This window comes from Melanostigma gelatinosum (genome assembly GCF_949748355.1).
Source record: "Melanostigma gelatinosum genome assembly, chromosome: 7".
Classification (NCBI taxonomy): domain Eukaryota; kingdom Metazoa; phylum Chordata; class Actinopteri; order Perciformes; family Zoarcidae; genus Melanostigma; species Melanostigma gelatinosum.
The window spans coordinates 15159410-15177806 of NC_136640.1; the positions used below are offsets into that span (position 1 = coordinate 15159410).

At 41.5% G+C, this 18397-nt stretch overlaps 1 protein-coding gene across 7 annotated transcripts; it reads left to right on the forward strand.

The window, feature by feature from the left end:
* Positions 1 to 128: 128 nt before the first annotated feature.
* picalmb (phosphatidylinositol binding clathrin assembly protein b) lies at positions 129 to 18098 on the forward strand. Of its 7 annotated transcripts, XM_079271287.1 has the most exons (23): positions 129 to 1071; positions 5698 to 5840; positions 5935 to 6010; positions 6117 to 6219; positions 6916 to 7009; positions 7187 to 7298; positions 7395 to 7501; positions 7598 to 7639; positions 8670 to 8755; positions 8973 to 9096; positions 9189 to 9322; positions 10021 to 10121; positions 10281 to 10433; positions 10827 to 10910; positions 11620 to 11703; positions 11911 to 12018; positions 13199 to 13315; positions 13440 to 13470; positions 13664 to 13763; positions 14385 to 14444; positions 15246 to 15398; positions 15750 to 15855; positions 16999 to 18098. In XM_079271287.1, exons 1-22 carry the CDS (start codon positions 942 to 944, stop codon positions 15840 to 15842), a joined length of 2235 nt encoding a protein of 744 aa, XP_079127413.1. In that variant the 5' UTR covers positions 129 to 941; the 3' UTR covers positions 15843 to 15855; positions 16999 to 18098. The 7 variants fall into 7 exon arrangements, with proteins under 7 accessions (XP_079127413.1, XP_079127407.1, XP_079127408.1 ...); XM_079271281.1 differs by lacking the exon at positions 10827 to 10910 and having other exon boundaries at positions 15246 to 15350; XM_079271282.1 differs by lacking the exon at positions 10827 to 10910 and having other exon boundaries at positions 9195 to 9322; positions 15246 to 15350.
* Positions 18099 to 18397: the final 299 nt, after the last annotated feature.

Consider the following 18397-nt stretch of genomic DNA (forward strand, 5'->3'; position numbering starts at 1 on the left):
TTGTCACACCAGGATGTACGAGCAGTTTTTACACGGAAACAAGGCTGCAAACATGTCACATTTCTGTTTTATACACAAACTCTTTATTCCAATATTATCACGGGGACTTCAAGTCAAATTTCAGACGCCTCAAAACATCCCAAAAAGTTTCATTGCTTCACTCTGTCCGGCCTGTTGCAGCCTGCTCTGACTCCAGCATGTCCACTCCTCAATCAATACAGGCTTCATCCTCTCATCCAGGCCTCTAGCACTCCTGTGACTGAGCATTTGTGCATCCACCCCCGCCCCCCCCTGCAGCTGGCCTGCGGTCAGTTAGTGTGCACCTGCACCACAACAGACTCAAGCGGAGCTCAGCGGTGTAACATCTGATTCAGGCTCTGCAGGGGCGTTGTGTGTGCAGACTCTTTTTTGTCCACCCAGAGAGCTCAGCAGAGCAGGCCCGCCATTTCTCCTCCTCGGTGGTCTTTTTCTTCTTTCACAGCGCTTTAAAGCGGAGCAGCGGCGGCAGCGGCAGCAGCAGGAGGAGGACAAGCGGCGGAGCGGCGGAGGCAGGCAGGAGGAGAGACGCAGGGATCCGGTGTGCCACATCGGGATGAGCGCGAGACATAGACCCGGGTCGGATGAGTCAGCGCGTGGACCCTGCAATCACGGCAGCCCATCAATCTGACTGACGGAGCCAAAACCGAAACAATCCAACATTTTTTTTGACTGTTATTGTTGTCGGATTCCGCTTCTCTTTATTCCGCCCTCCCCTGGTCCTCGTCTGCCATAGCCTACTTCTGGTTCTTTTTTTTTTTCCACCAAGGTGGGGGAAAAAAGGGGGGGTGGAGGGTCCGGCAAGGTTGCGGAGGAGGTGGATGTTTTTCTTTACTTTTTCTAAAAGGCGAAGATAAACCCAGACTACATCTTTTACGGTCTTTTGTTGCGTTGAGTGAGAGAAGATGTCGGGGCAGAGCATTACAGACAGGATAACTGCAGCCCAGCACAGTGTAACGGGATCCGCCGTGTCGAAAACAGTATGCAAGGCCACCACTCACGAAGTAATGGGCCCGAAGAAGAAACATTTGGATTGTGAGTATCTTCTTTAAAAAAAATTAAAAACACACACACGCAGCACAGGAGTGCTAAAACAAATCGCACGCGACAGCACCGGTTTAGCTGAGTTAAAGCGGTGGAGGGGCTACAAGGCCTCAAAGCCTCACGAGAGGCTAACTGCTAACGCTTATTCATGTCAGAGAGATTATATTGTTATAACCTCGAGCGCAGGCCTTGTTGACATGCTGCTACTCGTAGCTAAGAGGCGTTCAGAGAAGCTTGACCCTTTTATTAAGGCTTTTAATTCATTTTCTTCACATTCTTTGTCATAAATAGTCAAACTAGCTTGTCTACCTGTCTGGTTTTGTTCACCCCTGGCGTTCTCACGTCTACATCGGTTTACAGTTTGAATGTTCAGCAACGCATTTGGGACACATGTTTATTTGAGCATTATCCAACAGTTAAACCCTTTAAAATCGGTGTTGGCGAGTAGTGGGCCTCTCACAGGCCCTGACATGAACATTTACTGGAATCCAGTTTCATCTCCCATCTTGGTGCACCTGCAGCAGCACACAGTGTCAGTTTCAGCCACAGTGATTGAGTAATGTGAGAGGCTGCTGTTCGTCCTGGTGCTGGTCATGATGCTTCACACAGTGGAGGTAAATCACAGAGTGTCTGTGACTTTGCTTTCCTTCAAACACACTTCTGCAGGTACCCTGACTTCAGAGCATGGTCATTAGTCTGATGCACTCACAGTCAGAGGATTCACTGTCCTCCTGTACTTAAGAGATGCAGTGGTACATCTTCTGCATATCGATCTGCACTTGCAAAGGCATGACAGTAATGAAAGTAGGTTTTTTATCTTTTCTGAAGGCCCTGTGTCATCATAAGAGTTCTTTAATAGTCCAGGAAAAAGGTGCGCACTGTATTTACAGACTCGTGGTGGTTTGTGGAGTGGAATAGAGCAAATATCTGATTTCTTAAATGGGAATAATGGAAACTTGTGGTGCATATTTTGGTTTAATGGTAAAAGTTGCAGGTTCCACACCTGTTGTGCTGCTCAGGCGACTCCCCCCTGAGGTGAGATGAGCGAAAGTTGGCAGAGTGACACTCTTGTTGGCTCATCCCAACCCAGCCAGCTGTCCAGTGACTGACATGTCTCAGTACACAACAGAGCAGCGTGTGTTCACAGATAATAACACGTGATAGCATAATGGAGGCTGGACGGTTGGTTATCTATGTTTAGATGTGTTCTTTATGTCAGCTTAATGTTTTCCCCTTCTGACAGGAGAGAAGTAATTGTTTTTGTATAGTTCTTTAATGGATTATAAGTATTATTTATGGCGAGTTGACAGTAGAGAGATGATCATGCTGTAAATGAGGCGAGAGAGAGATTGAGAACAACCAGAGCTTAAAGAAAGTATTGGAATTATAGGAATGCATAATGACTGTTGGACATGCTTGAAATGTTTTGATGTTAGTGCCAGTATAACACATAAGTTCCTGTCCTTTTGTCATTATTCTACTGTGGGAAATATAAACATGTTTTTTTTAATCACTAAACACTTATTTTATTGAACAAAATAAGCCAAGATTCTCAAATGTTAAATGTTGTCTCAGGCAGTTGTACGAGACTTTCTGGAATTGGCAAAATCTTGATTTAAATCAGGAAAATCAATAAAGTCCGTTAACAATAATTATCAAATTTTTATACTCTCGAATGTCAATATTGGTATCGGCCTCATACATCCTGTATTGTTCGGGCTAAAGGCCTAAGACCTGCTGCTTCTGACTTATTGTGAACAGTAAGGGCTGACCAGTGATTCAGGGTTATCAATCGTATTTAACCCTGAGTAGAAGCCAGGGCTGCAACCAACCATTATTTTCATTTTTTTAATAATCTGCCAAATACTTTCTCAATTTATCATCATCATCATCATACAAACTCATTCTGAGAAAATAGTTTTCTAATGAACAAACAAAAGTTTAACAGCATTTCCTTCCTCATTTACAAAGCCAGTTTTTGAAAGCATTTTCAATCCATCATTGTTTCCGTCCATGTTTCCTCGCTTGCGGTCTTCCTTCCTTCCTTTCCTCTCCTTGCTGTGTATGTTGTCGCGTTACCTCCACCTGTTGATCCATGGAGTCGTGTTAAAAACCCACAGAGAGCCTTTAAATGAATGAGATTATTATGACTCAGTGCTACAAATACTTTGTGTTACCAAAACGGTATTACGGTTTGATAACCAGCCCGACTCATAACTAGAGCTGCTGTGAGATAAATCAATACTTTTATATGCTATTATATTGACTTTGAGATTGGAGTCGTATTATGACTCTGTGATCACACTACAGTATTTTGTTTTCATGAAATAATATCTATTAAAGAGAAGCAATGTTAGTTTTTGATATTTTCTGTTTCACATGTAAATAGTTGTCATATATTGGACACACATTCTCATCAATAGAAACATATTTTCCAGAAGACATATTTATAATCCTGAATTGATTAATTGTGAACCTTAATGGTGACTGACACACTGTGTGAACACATGAATTAGATTATAAATCATCCATGTCAACCACTGTGAATATTTAGCGTGCCGATTGTAACATGACAGAGCCGTCAGTGTATTCTCCTCCCTCGAGTTCCTCCTCCTCTTCCTCCTCTTCCTCCCTCCTACGTGTCTCCTCTCCGTCATCTTCTTCTCTGGGCAGTTCAGCCGCCCCATGCTAACATGCTAGCTGCTGCTGCCTCTCTGGAAGGCTATCCTGTCCTACTTGGAGTCCCTCCGCCTTTTGAAAACTCAAATATAGGACAGAAAAGGAGGCCCAATTAGCGCGGCGGTCTGGTCGTTAGCACTTTGACTGACATCATTGAAGCAGCACAGTGATGTAGAGTGAACATGTTTGCAGTGGAAGTGGGGCAGAACATGTGTGGTTAACATCTTGATGCACGTCATGTTGCTCTGTCAAAAGCACGTTGTGGTCCCTTTAACAACTACATGAATGATCTCAGTATCTGCTTGTGCTACAGGGATCCTTGATTGCATTGATCGGGATCTTCTGTTTATTTTGCTCATTTTATGTAGAAAACGTCCTTTTTTTTAACACATCGTTGCAGCATTTCACTTTGAGTAGAATAATTGCGTTATTGTGACTCAAATATTTTGTGTAGTTAGGTGGCACCAATGATTATATTTATTATCTTTAATCTGTCGTTATGTTTTTAATTAGTCGACCAATCATTTAGACTGAACTGAAAAATAGCCGTTAAAGCTGCCTTTAACGGCAGAGTATATTTATATACTACATTAGTTTATAGTTGTATACAATGGAGAAAAGCAGTAAATCAACAAATGTTTGGCATTTGGCATCACTTAAATAGCTTTTTCAAATAGTTGTTGAACAATTTTCTGTTCATCAACTAATTGTCTCGACCCTAATTTATTCCAGTTTCCTGCTGAACTGATTGTGTTGTGAACTAAAGATGTCAAACTTTTTGTTTAGTTTGAATCATTGGGGCTAAGATTTTGAATCCATCGAACACGTATTCAGGTTCGTCTTGACCAACCTTGTCTTTGTAGAACATCCAGTCAAAGATAGTAATGAGAAGCGGCCTTTTGGGATTTTGTTGTTACCAAACTGCACATATGTGACGTGTAGTGGGCGACACAAGCGTGAGTCACCTCAGAGACTGCTGTTGGTTCAGACGTTCTGTTGTAGTTTTTCACTTTGGCAGCAGCAGGTTTTTCTTCTGCTTCCCAGCTCAGCGTGGTCAGTAACTCACAATACGTCGTGTTATCTGTGAGTAAATGTATCTGAACAGATGCAAACTGGTTTCTGAATGAAGTTTAAATTTGTATCGCCATAGAAAATACAGTATATCTGCCGGCTCTGTCTGCTCTATACACGATGTTACGATATAACAATTAAATATCACAATGACGTTGACTCGACATTCATCACGTGATGAGATTTTGACTGTTTGTGTTTCCCACAATATCTGATTCGAGCTTGGTGGATGATTTCATAAGCGATCAATAAAGTAGGTTGTTTTATTTCAGTTGGCAGGAACATTGAAATAACTTTAGACATTTTAAACTTTAACAAGAAGATACAACATTCAAGCCACAATTTATCACACCTTGATGACCAATACCCAAATAATATATTTGTATTATATATTTAGGGCCGCAGCGAACGATTATTTTCATTATCGATTAATCTGCTGATTGTTTTCTTGATGAATCAGTTTATCATTTGCTGTATAAAATGTCAAAACATAGGGGGAAATGACCTCCAATTAGAACCGCATCATTTGATGTCTTCAAATTGTTTGTGTTGTCCAAAAATTTAAATTTTGATGTTGGGAATCTTGATGGCGTACTTTTTGGACATTTTTTTTTCTTAACAAATTACTTAAACTTTTACTGAATTATCAAAATAGTCTGTGATTAATACTCGATCGACTAATATTCAGGTGTTGTCTTACATTTGATATATTTGAGGAATAAAGCATGTTACATTGAAGAAGAGCCGTGCGACTCGTTACATCTCGATGGACTTGTTCTGCAGCCCAGGACAATTACACATTCATTTTGATCGATTACTACAAATACACTCGTGATGTCATGAACTTCTTCTCTTCTTCTGCTTCAGATTTGATCCATTGCACCAACGAGATGAACGTCAACATTCCCCAACTGGCTGACTCGCTGTTTGAGAGGACCACCAGCACCAGCTGGGTGGTTGTGTTTAAGTCGCTCATCACCACACACCACCTCATGGTCTACGGCAACGAGGTGAGACGCCTCGGCAGACACGAGCAGACTGTTTGAGCATCAGTGCATCACGAACCGATAGTCTGGTGTTAACCTTTTCTCTCTTATCTTGCAGCGTTTCGTTCAGTACTTGGCTTCAAGGAATACACTTTTCAACCTCAGTAATTTTTTGGACAAAAGTGGGTTACAAGGTAAAGATTTTATGGCGGTTGTTGAGATCGGTTCAGAAGTCATTTCAGAATTTATGCACAATGTAAAAAAAAAAGTAAATGTTCCTTCTGCCGTTTTACGTTCCAGGTTATGACATGTCCACATTTATCAGGAGGTACAGTCGATACCTGAACGAGAAAGCCGTTTCGTACAGACAGGTTGCATTTGACTTCACAAAAGTTAAACGCGGGTAAGGAGCAGTTATCAATCATACCATTTCAAATTACTCAGAGCTTAAGATGATGTCTTCAAATTACTTGTTGTGTTTGACCAACAGTCCAAAACTCCAAAATATTCACTTTACAATGATAGAAAACTGAGAAATGCAGGAAATGTTAAGAGGCAGGAAACAGCAGTTTCATTTCAATCACTTCAAGGATTATCGGTTATCAAAATAGTTTATTTGTAGATGGGCTAATTGATTAATTTCCATTTTTTTTTTAACCCTCATGTGTCCAAATGTTTGAGTACATTTATAATTTAAAATGGCAATTTCAGCGATTTCATTTTTTTTAACTGTAACTGCAAAAAAGCAATTGATTCGAGCTGATTCATCAATAAATGATAGAAAATAAATTGGAAACAATAAATAATAAATTTAGCCATTTTATTGAGCAAAAATGCTTTTTCTGGTTTCAGCTTCTTTGGTGCTGTTCTTTGTCATATGTAGACTGAACATATTTTGGGGGTTTGGGCTGTTGTTCCTACTAAGCAAGACCTCTGAAGACGTCACCGCAGACTGTGGGCATTTAAAGGAAATTAATTCTGTCTGTTATCGTGTTTAAAGAGCTACACCGGGTGCTTATCCATCTCTCTGCCTCCTCTCTACCTTCCCTCCTTCTCCTCGGTGCCCTCTCCTGCTCCGGCTCCCCATGTGTCCGCACAGGGTGGATGGCGTAATGAGGACCATGAATACAGAGAAGCTGCTGAAGACTATCCCCATTATTCAGAACCAGATGGATGCGCTCCTCGATTTCAATGTGAGTGTAAGGTGAAGCCTCCCGCAGCTCGTGTGGAAAACAAAAAAAAAAACAAGCTGCTGGTCTGAAGTGTGCACACCGCACCGAGGCTGCATTATCGTAGTTCACAGGCTTCGTTTTTCTACGTCAACAAACCGCTGTGGAGAAGCTGTAAGATAAATGATTGCTTTCCCTCAGGTCAATGCCAACGAGTTGACGAATGGAGTCATCAATGCAGCCTTCATGCTGCTCTTCAAAGACTCCATCAGGCTCTTTGCTGCGTATAATGAAGGCATTATCAACCTGCTTGGTAAGACCACTTTGGCTTAGGCACCTCTCTCTTTCGGTCCATTTCGTCCCAGTGTTTCGTGGTTGGTCACTCCAAGTTCTTTGTTTCACCAAATAGAGAAATACTTTGACATGAAGAAGATTCAGTGTAAAGAAGGTTTGGACATTTACAAGAAGTTTCTCACCCGAATGACCCGGATATCAGAGTTCCTCAAAGTAGCGGAGGTAAATTACACTCAACGATGCACCTGCTGTCATGAATGAATGAGTGAATGCTGCAGGGACACGATTGTAACTTGGCTTTTTTTCTCGTTTTAACAGCAGGTGGGCATCGACCGAGGAGACATTCCAGATCTATCGCAGGTAAGCACCGACCCGTCTAAGCAGTATGAAGCCACAGCGTGCCCCGCTCTTTACAGGAAGCCTGCCCTTGCTCTGTCTCTGATTTCCAGCTCTAATTGCTCTTTTATCATCAGTTGTCTTTGTCCAACTAGAGAGTAGCACACCCAACACAAATGTTCTTTAAGATGAGACACTTTGCATGATTTCCTTCTCCAGCGCATGTTTGCCAGAGGAGTTCTTCTTCTTCTTCTCCTTCTCCTTCTCCTCCTCCTCCTCCTCTTTCTACAGTAAATAAAGGTGTTGTCCACACTAAGTGTTTTAAAGTAATCGCAGTAATTGCAATCCACCCAGTAAACCTGCGCAGTGACAGTATCTCAGTATTTTACCCTGGAGAAGTGCAACTAAAACGCATTCCCCCCCTCTGACTGTCACCACCTTTATATTCTGTATTTTCCCCTTTATCTTTCCACTTTAGTTCACAGTTTGTGTAAGTACTATCATTTCACTCTTCCTCTATGTCCGTGACTTGCTTCAGTGTTGTCTTTTTGCATGCCTCTGCTCCGACTCCTGTCTCCTACACGATGGTGAAAACCAGTTGAAGGACAAAACACTCGCTGTGGTAAACTCGGATCACTTTGGTCACGTCGTTGAGGTGTGAACCAGTTGTAGCTCATCTAGTGTGACGTGGCTTCCCCGTTGTGCTTAGACACGGCCGGTTCAACAACGCCCAGGTTGTTGAAAAGTGCCCGTGGTGCAGTACGTCATCCCACACAGATGTTACTCTCATCCAAAGTAGCTGTTTTTTTGGGGGCTGGAACGCAATGCAGTAATCGATAAGCGGTGGGTAACTGATCGTCCAAAGTTGGTAGTTTAACTGTGTGGAGCTAAATTGAACCTCCTCTTCAAAGACATTAACTGTCTGTCTGGTGCATTTCATAGTGTGTTGTCTGTCTTGGTCGCCCACCACTGTCTTTTATGGTCTTGATGTCCAAGCAGACTACATTCTCTGTGTCTCAGGAAGTTGCTGACTGTGTGTTTTCTGTCACGGCAGGCTCCCAGTAGCCTTCTAGAAGCTCTGGAGCAGCACTTGGCCTCCTTGGAAGGCAAAAAGGTCAAAGACTCCACCGCAGCCAGCAGGTACATCAATCCTCCCATCACTGTTTCCTGAGTTCCTCTCATCTTTCCCTTGAATCTTGAGCCTTTCCATTTATTTTCCACATTTTAAAGTGTTATTAGACTGTGCTGCATCTAGTCAATAAATCAGTCAAACTTTTCTGACAAGCTGAGATAAGACAAACAGTATAAAAAAGGACGGAGATGTAATAATCTAATATAATTTGTGTCTTTCCTGCAGGGCCAGCACTCTGTCAAATGCGGTGTCATCACTGGCTAGCACGGGGATGTCTTTCACTAAAGTGGATGAGCGGGAGAAGCAGGCAGCTCTCGAAGAGGAACAGGCTCGACTCAAAGCTCTGAAGGTGGCCTTGCTGTTTTTACCGAAAGAGGCCGCACACTTAAGGATACATTGGGGTTGCCTGTATGTTTGAACTAGAGGTTCTCTCTCACTCAGGAACAGAGGCTCAAAGAGCTCTCCAAGAGGCCCTCCTTCGCTACCACGGACACATCGCCGATCTCCACCACAGGGGGCACTATCAGCACGGCACCAGCCATCGACCTCTTCTCCACACCCAGCTGCTCGAACGGGTACACATTTAAACCATGTTTGTATCTCTCTAAATATATCTTAGCGTCTGTTAGGCTGTGGTCAGACTGCAGGCGAGTCCCATTTGTTTCTCAAATCAGATCTTTAAGGCGGACTGTCCGCACTGTTATTTCCAAGTTATCAGCTTGGATTTGTGTGTTCAGACATTACCAACCTGTCTGCCTTTGGTTGCTCTGGTATGCGCCTTTCTAACGGGGAAACCTTCGCCCTCGGAAAACAATCGCACTGTAAAGTCGCTGTGCGATGTAAGGAGGAAGTGACAGGGAAGTAAAAGGACCAGAAGACGATTTCATTTAATCTTGTTGTTCTCCATGTTGTCCTCGGTTAGTAGCAGCAGGGATTCTGCTCGGCTTCCACACTTTGAAATCTGATTTGAGCGGGTAGAACGTTTGGACTGAGATGCATTTGTAGATATCCAATTGGAATCGCATTTCAAACCTCCAGATGTGGTTTGGATCCATTTGGCAAAAAATCTCATTTAATGTTTTAAAGTCCGGACTTTGTAACATCTGTCTCGATACAATCTGGTTCTGCTATAAACCGATTTGGGCTGGTAGTCTGACCAAGGCCTGAGACAAATACTTCTAATCATGACCATTGTACTTTGGATTTCTTTGCTCAGCAAAGGTGTTTGTAAAGGGGTCAAATATTTAGTCTGCTTTCTTTATTCTCTCTGCAGTGCAGTGAAGATGGAGAGCGACCTCTTTGACATGCAGTCAACTTTCCAGCCCTCTGTGCAATCAGGCTCGACAGGGCTTCCAGTGGCCACAGCGTGGGCAGGTAAAGAGCTGCCTCCAGCCAACATCTGTGTTTCTGGACTTTTCTGCATGCTCTCCTTCTTCTTGTTGTTGTCTGACTCTGATGCCCACCTCTTCCTCTCCACTCTTTTTTTCTGTCTTTGTCTTTTTTTCTCTGTCTCTCTTTCCTCCGCCTGCCTAGATCCTTTCACCTCTGCTGACGCTGGAGATGAATCCATGCCAAACCTTAACCCTTTCCTCTCAAAACTCGTTGTCGATGCCACTCACTTACCTGTCGTGTCTTCGGACGGTGTTAGCTTTTCCTCTAGGACATCCGGTCATGAAATGTTTGGTGGTAACGACTCATTTTTGTTTCTCCTCAAAAGTCTCGTCGCACTTGTTCATTTCTCTGTTGTCGCTTATGAGCATGACTAGCTTGCACGTTTACTCTGCTGAATGTTGGATTATCTGTTTGTGCCAATCTCTAAATTATCTTCTTTTGTCTGTTTGTACAATGATCCTCATTGCAGTTCATACCAAGCTCAAGTTATGTTTTGTTTTTCTAGCAAGAGCACCTCTTAATGTATCAGCCAGGCCCTCCATGTCCCACTATAGAGGCCATACAACCATTGTTGCTTCACAGTTCATCCTCTCTTTTAATGATGTTGCATTGTAATACAAACATGCCGTAGAGATTTTTAAGTTGATACCTGTTCTACTTTTACCAACCTTATTTTTGATTCTCCAGATCGTTACAATCCCTTTATTGACTCAAACTCGTCCGTTTCAACCAATTACAAACGCACAGTGCGGATAGAACACTCCATCTCAGGTACTATGATGGCTCACCATCCCAGCCTATGTTTCCTGAGCCCTGGCAAACATAGGGTCCTATGCAATACACCCAGGGCTCTTATTTTCATGTGTATTGTAGAATTGTGGTCATAAACTAATAGAAAGGAACAATTTTTGGAAAATATAGTTATTTGCTGTGTTGCCTAGAGTTAGCTGAGAAGATTGATAACACTCATATCTGTTGGTTTGTATCTGCTGCTACACACACCACCAGTCAGTAAAATAGCTTCATTTTAAACCTGTTGGAGAGAGCTAGGCTAGCTGTTTCTGCCCGTTTCCAGTCTTTATGCTAAGCTAACTAGCTGCTGCCTGTAGCTTTCATGATTGATATCTTCTCGTCTAACTGTCGGCAAGAAAGCCAATAAGCATGTTTCCCAAAATGTCAAACTATTTCTTTAATCCCTTCCTCTTGGTTGCTACAACACTGTTCTGCACTATTTGATCCTTCTACATCTCTTAAACTTGACTTAAAACACACAGAATTTAACAACTACAAAATTGTTAGACATGTTAGCCGTCTTCTTCCTGCCTGTATTGCTGTCATTTCCAACCTGTCGCTCTGGCTCTGCCTTGAAACGCTTTTTCCTTTTGCTCTCTGTCTTCCTCTCTCTCTCTCTCTCTCTCTCTCTCTCTCTCTCTCTCTCTCTCTCTTTGTCTTCTTCATCCTGCTTCCTGTGGCGTGTCAGACTCCTTCTGTGGTCCAGCATCCATTGCCCAGCACCAGGCTCCCTTCCCCACTGAGCCCTCTACTGTAGCAGGTCTATTCAGAGGTACTGAAGGCTCTCTCCAGCTCATTCAGCAGTAGATCGATGCTAGTTTTCTGTCCTGTAAGGAAAGCGGTGGTATTCAGCTCTCTGTTAACCAGGGATTGATATACGGACGCTGTCCTCACACGGGCCAGTGCAGAAACCAAAAGTCCAAGCGGTGGTCACTTTTGACCTCATCTAACCTCGTCTTCTCTCTCATCTCTAATGAAGGATACTCGACGCCACAGGGCCCTCCCCCACAGTCAGCAGGGGGACTCCAAGTGGACTTTGAGTCTGTTTTTGGAGCCAAAGCAGCGGGCAATAGCCTCAACTCTGATGGTGAGGATTCTGTATTTACATATAAGTGAACATGCAATACCTGTGCAATGACTTTCTGTGTTTTAGTGCAGTCAACGTAGTATCTGTAGTCTGCAAATGATTGATCAAAGGCCAGTCTTGCATGAAGCCTTGTTCCAATATTTGATGAGAAACTACATCAAATAAAAGTCACTCAGCTGAAAAAGGGGTCATACGTCAAACATAGAAGCTTTTAAGACACAAATTAGTACGGCCCAGTGATTTTATGGGCCACATACCACAGAGAGGTACACAACAGCATGTGTGATGGTCTGTTTCAGAGCGCTGTGTCTCGCCCCGACGTCGGATACAGCTGACACACCTGCAACACTCTCATAAGTCGCCAGCACAATAACTATTTTTACCACCTCTTATCAGATTCTGCAAACAGCCGAAACGTACATAATGTCACCATTTAATGCTGACTAATGGCATCTAAAACCATTGCTGCATTGCAAAAGAATCTCAAAACAAGATATTTAGTTTATCGTTGAATCAAAAATGATCTTAGAATATTGCTAATGGAGCTCTCAGTCTACACCTCGTCACCTCATGCTAAAATGTACTTGCGTCTCGTTACCTTTAATAAAAATAGAATGAAATAAACCTTAAGCACTTGCAAAGCAGCTCTCTAAACACTTGTTTTTGTAACGTCTAGCTCTTCCTTCTGAGCTTAAATGCACTTATTGTAAGTCATTTAGGACAAAATGTAATGTAAGAGTGATATTACTCAACCGTACCAAAACAAGAAGGCTTATTTAACATTAATATCCTGAAATGGCGTCAGTTTCTTCCCCACTGATTTTTTTTTATTTTTAGGTTTTAATAAAAGATGGGTCTTGAAGAAGGAACTTGTTAAAACTGATGTTTTTGCTTTGTAGCATCAATGTATTCAAGTTCACGCAGCAGAAGACTGAGCGCTGATATTCATAACAGTTGAGCAGCGGTCACCATTACTCTCTCTCTCTCCTCATTTCCTGTCTCATCTCACTGCTAGACATAGAATGCACAAAAGATGAGACGATAAAGCACAGAAACTCTGTCGGGGAGAGAAAGACAAAGCCCTGGACTTATTTCCATCATTTCTTATTGTGAAACTACAGCCGACAGAATACAGAAAGCCTTCAATAGGTTTATTATCTGCGTGTGTGTGTCTTGTCAGATATTTCTGGCGGCATCCTGAAACCGACTCTTGCCGGCTCCAGCCAGGCGTCTGGTCAGCTGCCAGAGACGCTGTTGTCGGACGACCTCGACTCCTCCATGGCCAACCTTGTCGGCAGTGAGTGTGATGCTTTGCCCGTCAGCGGCACAAATGACAGCACATGTTTACTAAGGCACAAAAAGGACAAAGCATTTGCAGATAGGCTGCTAACACCTATAAATTGTCTCTCTTTTTTTTTTAGATCTCGGCATTGGGAACGGTACTATGAAAAAGTAAGCGATGCATCAGCGCTCTGTGGCTTTAACACACACACACACACACACACACACACACACACACACACACACACACACACACACACACACACACACACACACACACACACTGCTGCACAGAAACAGCAGCAGCTTTGTTCTTTCAGGGCAGTCACAAGCTGGTGCTAACATCAACTGTCTTAATCTGCAGTGACATGCACTGGAGCCAGCCGGGGGAGAAGAGGATGACCGGCGGCACCAACTGGCAGCCCAAAGCAGCGCCAAGCACGACCTGGAACCCCGTCTCCATGGTGACACACAGATCTCTAACTGTAGTGCTTATCACGAGTTCTGCTCCCGCTATATATATATATATATATATATATATATATTTATTAATAAATAAATAAATATATATATATATATATATATATATATATATATATTTATTTATTAATAAATATATATATATATATATATATTTATTAATAAATATATATATATATATATATATATATATATGTATATATATATGTATATATATATATATATATATTTATTAATAAATATGTATATATATATATTTATTAATAAATATATATATATATATATATATATATTTATTAATAAATATATATATATATATATATATATGTATATATATATATATATATATATATTTATTAATAAATATATATATATATATATATATATTTATTAATAAATATATATATATATATTTATTTATTTATTTATTTATATATTTATTAATAAATATTTATTTATTTATTTATTTATTTATTTATTTATAAATATATATATATATATTTATTAATAATATATTATGTCTAATTTTACTGCCCAAATAATTGCGGATGTTGTAATGGTGTGCTGTCATTTGTGTTCTCACTGGCCTGTTTGTGTCTCCTCAGCCATCGTCAGTCATGGCCTTCCCTGCTACCACACCCACAGGCATGATGGGATATGGCATGGTCAGTATGATGACACATATCTGTGTATAGTGTGTGTAGCTCATGGTCAGTCCTAACCTGTTTTGAAGAAAAATGAAGCTGACATTACATTAGGAATGTTGCTGAAACATTTAATTTCAGATAAATGCCTTTTAGTTTTTTACCTGCTCCTTTTTTATTAGAGAGTTAATTGAATTCACTCGAACTGGGTTGAAGTGAGCCGTTTTGCTCTCATGAATATTCTCTTACGTTTTATAAACTAAATGAAGGGGTGGAGGATTCTCAATAGTTTTTATTTAAAGCACACTCTCCTCCATAAATATTTAATTTTACTAGCAGGCACAAGGTTGTCTTAATTATTATGATTTTTTTATTTGGAAATAAACTGAAAGCTGAACATATTCTTTAGCACTGGTCTTGAGACTAAGAGTTTGAGAAAAAAGTTTGGGGTTGGTGCCCCCTAGTGGCCAATATTCAATTCTAAATTCACAGTTAAAGCTGAAACGATTAATTCATTTTTTTCATCCTTTTTTTTTTTTTTAACAAAACAATCCATCTGATTCCAGGGACACAAATTAGTTTTTCTTAGACATCCATAATAATACACTGAATACTGTTGTCACTATTGTCTGACATATTACAAACCAAATGATAAAGTCAATAAGCCTCACAAATAATCAGCAGATTAATGATATTTATTGATAATAATGAAAACAATCTTTACACACAAATCCGACACATGGTGGCTTTAAATTTGTAAAGCAATTGACTTAAATCCACCGTCAGTGAAGTGACGTCTCATCTGTGTGCACCACGCTGCAGCCTCCACCAATGGGCTCCATGGGGATGATGAATCCACCCACCATGATGTACTCCCAGCCTGTAATGAGGCCACCCAACCCCTTCGGCTCCGTGTCGAGTGCTCAGGTGGGTGCACGGCAGTCTGACCACGCCACCGAGCTGATGCACAATGAAGTCAGTATCTATTTGCGCAGTTATCAGGTTGGGTAAATAGGTGTATCCGTTGTGCTGTGACGTGTGCCATAATTAGTCACCGTGTAAGCGTTGTTGTCGGTGTGAATACTGCTGAAAATGATGACAGTTTTAACAATGGACCCTTTCACTCTCATGAGCTGAAAGGGACAAAACTGTGAATCATCTCCCTTGTCTTGACTCCCCCCTCCCCCAACAACTCCTTTTTTTTATGAACCAGTCTTTCATACATCACAGCATCTCCAAACTAATCTCATCCCTCCTTCAGTCTCTGTACTGACTGTCTGACTTCTCCTCTGGTCCTCCTACTTCCTGTATTCCTTCCTGAAATAGCCCTCCGCAGCCTCTAGTCCTTCCAGCCAGAGTCCTCTCAGAGCCCCGGGACAGGACCCGTTTGCACACCTCTCTCTCAAGGATTTCTTGTAGAGCATCTCTTTAGGTACAGCATGCTCTTTGCTAGCGGGTGCACCTGCATGTGCTGCACGCCCAGTGCTAATACCCGTCTTGTTTCTTTCCTATCTTTACATACTTGATGCCTTCACCATCTAATTACATGTATTTTTCCTCATTTATTCCGTTTTATTTTGACCTTCCTTGCTTGGATTTCTTGCTTGTTTTGACAGATTTGCTGCATCTTTAACTTTAACAGACTCGTTTTGACCCTTTTGTCTTCCACTGTCATCATTGATTGTTCAACCCTGTTTCCTGTGAACTGTGGAGCCTTTGCTGAATTTAACTAATTGATTGTTCGCTTAGCTCTGTCCTTCTAAGCTACTGTAAAGCTTTTCGCTCCCACATTGCACATATGCAGTTTATAATGATAAAGATGGCTATTTTGACATCATTAATATTAAAAATAATGTAGCCAGACGTAATGTGAAATGAAGAAAAAAGTAGAAACTGCTGCTGACAGGTTTATAGCTAGCTATTTAAAAGTCCACTACCTCCATGATTTGGTTCAACATGCTGTCTGTGGCTGAAATATGTAACGTTCTTAGTGGATTCGTTTTAAAACAAGGGGAAAAAAAGGGTGTTAAATATGCACTTGAGGGCCGTATGATACCATGCTTAAATACTGAGGCTAAAGCTAACGGACCCCAGGGGGAAATTCAGCATCCTCCTCAGTTGATGGTCGATGTAACAAGAGACACCTTTGTTCTTGTATGGCAGTATTTAGTTCACAGGAAATAGAATGATAGTAGAACGGACATTCCCTTTTTAAATCGACGCAGCTGGATGGTCAGAGCAGCAAACATTGTTGTGTGTGCCATTGCATTTTGCAAAATGCACATTTTAAATTGTAATAAAAGTAGATTTGTGGCTGTGATGAGCACGCTGTGGTAGAAATTGTTCAAAACTAAAGTTTAAAATGTATTTCCGTCCCAAATCCCAGACAACAATAACATTCCTCTGAGCGCCATGTTCTTGAACTCGTCAAATGATCGCGGCAAACATTTGGATGTCCCTTCTACTCTCATTCTACTGCTACGGTGGAGCTAGTTAGTCCTGAAAGTATGATGAGGAAAAGAGATCGACTCAACACGTTAGCCTTTCATTAACATGTCGCCTGTTCTTCTTGCAGATGCAGTTCATGTAATTTGAAGAAAAGTGTCTCTTGGAAGATGAAGCACTTTGCAGCAAAAAAGCTTTTTGTCCTCGTTGCAGTCTAACTCCACGGAGAAAACATTCACCCCTTCCCCCCCTCCCCTAAATACAGACACGGGAACACAACGGTGCGGCGACTGTCACAAACCATGGTAACCATGTCCACATGACGTTTGGCGAGAGCTGTCACCTATTATTCTGTAACTTGTCCGAGACGTGGAGCGACGCTGCTGTCTAAACCCCCTTAAAAAGAGGATTCCTTATCTCGTTTTACAGCGTGATCTGTAAAGATAGATATGGATGCTGAGAAACTTTGATGTTATGTATTTGGAAGTACTGTGGTTGGATGTAAAGGCTCGATGTTCAGCGGGGGAGGGGGGGTGGAAGGAGAAGAGGAGAGCGGCCCCTCCCTTTCTTGATCCGATCATCAGTCATCCGCTCCCTACAGTTATTTAACTGTCACTAAGTTGTGATGCTAATGGCGTTTACACCTGTTTAGTTTTTGTCTTTTTTACAGTGTTTACAGTAGACATTCCTTGTGTGTTGTTTGTATTTATTTATGATTATTGGTTTAAGATTGGGAGGAAAAAAAATAATGTAAAATCGACAGTACATTGAACACCTGTGGGAGTGCTTCAGCGTCAAACAAGGATCTCAGACTATCATCGAGAGGTAGAGTTCAAAATAGCTATTATATAAATTACACCTATTAAGCAGAATGATAGAGCACTAAATATTCTACGAGTTTTGTGTGAAGAAACTTTTTTACTAGAGGAAAGATTTCACAATCCCCACTGTACTTAATAAAGTGCAGGGGCTAGTGTACGAGTCCGTTACCAGTATGTAGTCGATTCTGTGCCTAGGGGTCTTTTTCTTTTCTTTTTTTTGCAATGGGTCAGTTTTCCTGTCTAGTTGAAAAACACTTCATCCACAAATCTGAAGCGTCACACTGGGTGGTGGGCTCCATTTGCTTTAAGCTTGGCATGCCGTTGACTCACTGACCGTATTCAAGGCTGCCTTTACTCTGAATGTGGAAGAGTTGTCTTCATGTTGCACACATCTTTCCACACTACAGTTCCTCAGCGGGAGTGGGGGTGGGCAAGGGGTCGGAGTGTCTGCTTGTCGGTTAGCTGTCGCTACGCTAACGGGGGGGGAAGGGTCACAGATTTGATGTAAATTAATTGTATAAAAAACGATCCAGAGGACCAGGGTGGCGTGGAGGAGCACTGTTGATCGGTGCTTCATGTATATAAACACTGACTGTTCTTTGAGTTACAAAAAGTGAAAGATGTATGAAATATGAAAGCAATTCAATCAAATTTGACTCTACCTAAGTTTGATTCAGGATATTCTCTGCGTTTGTCTCCGCAGATATT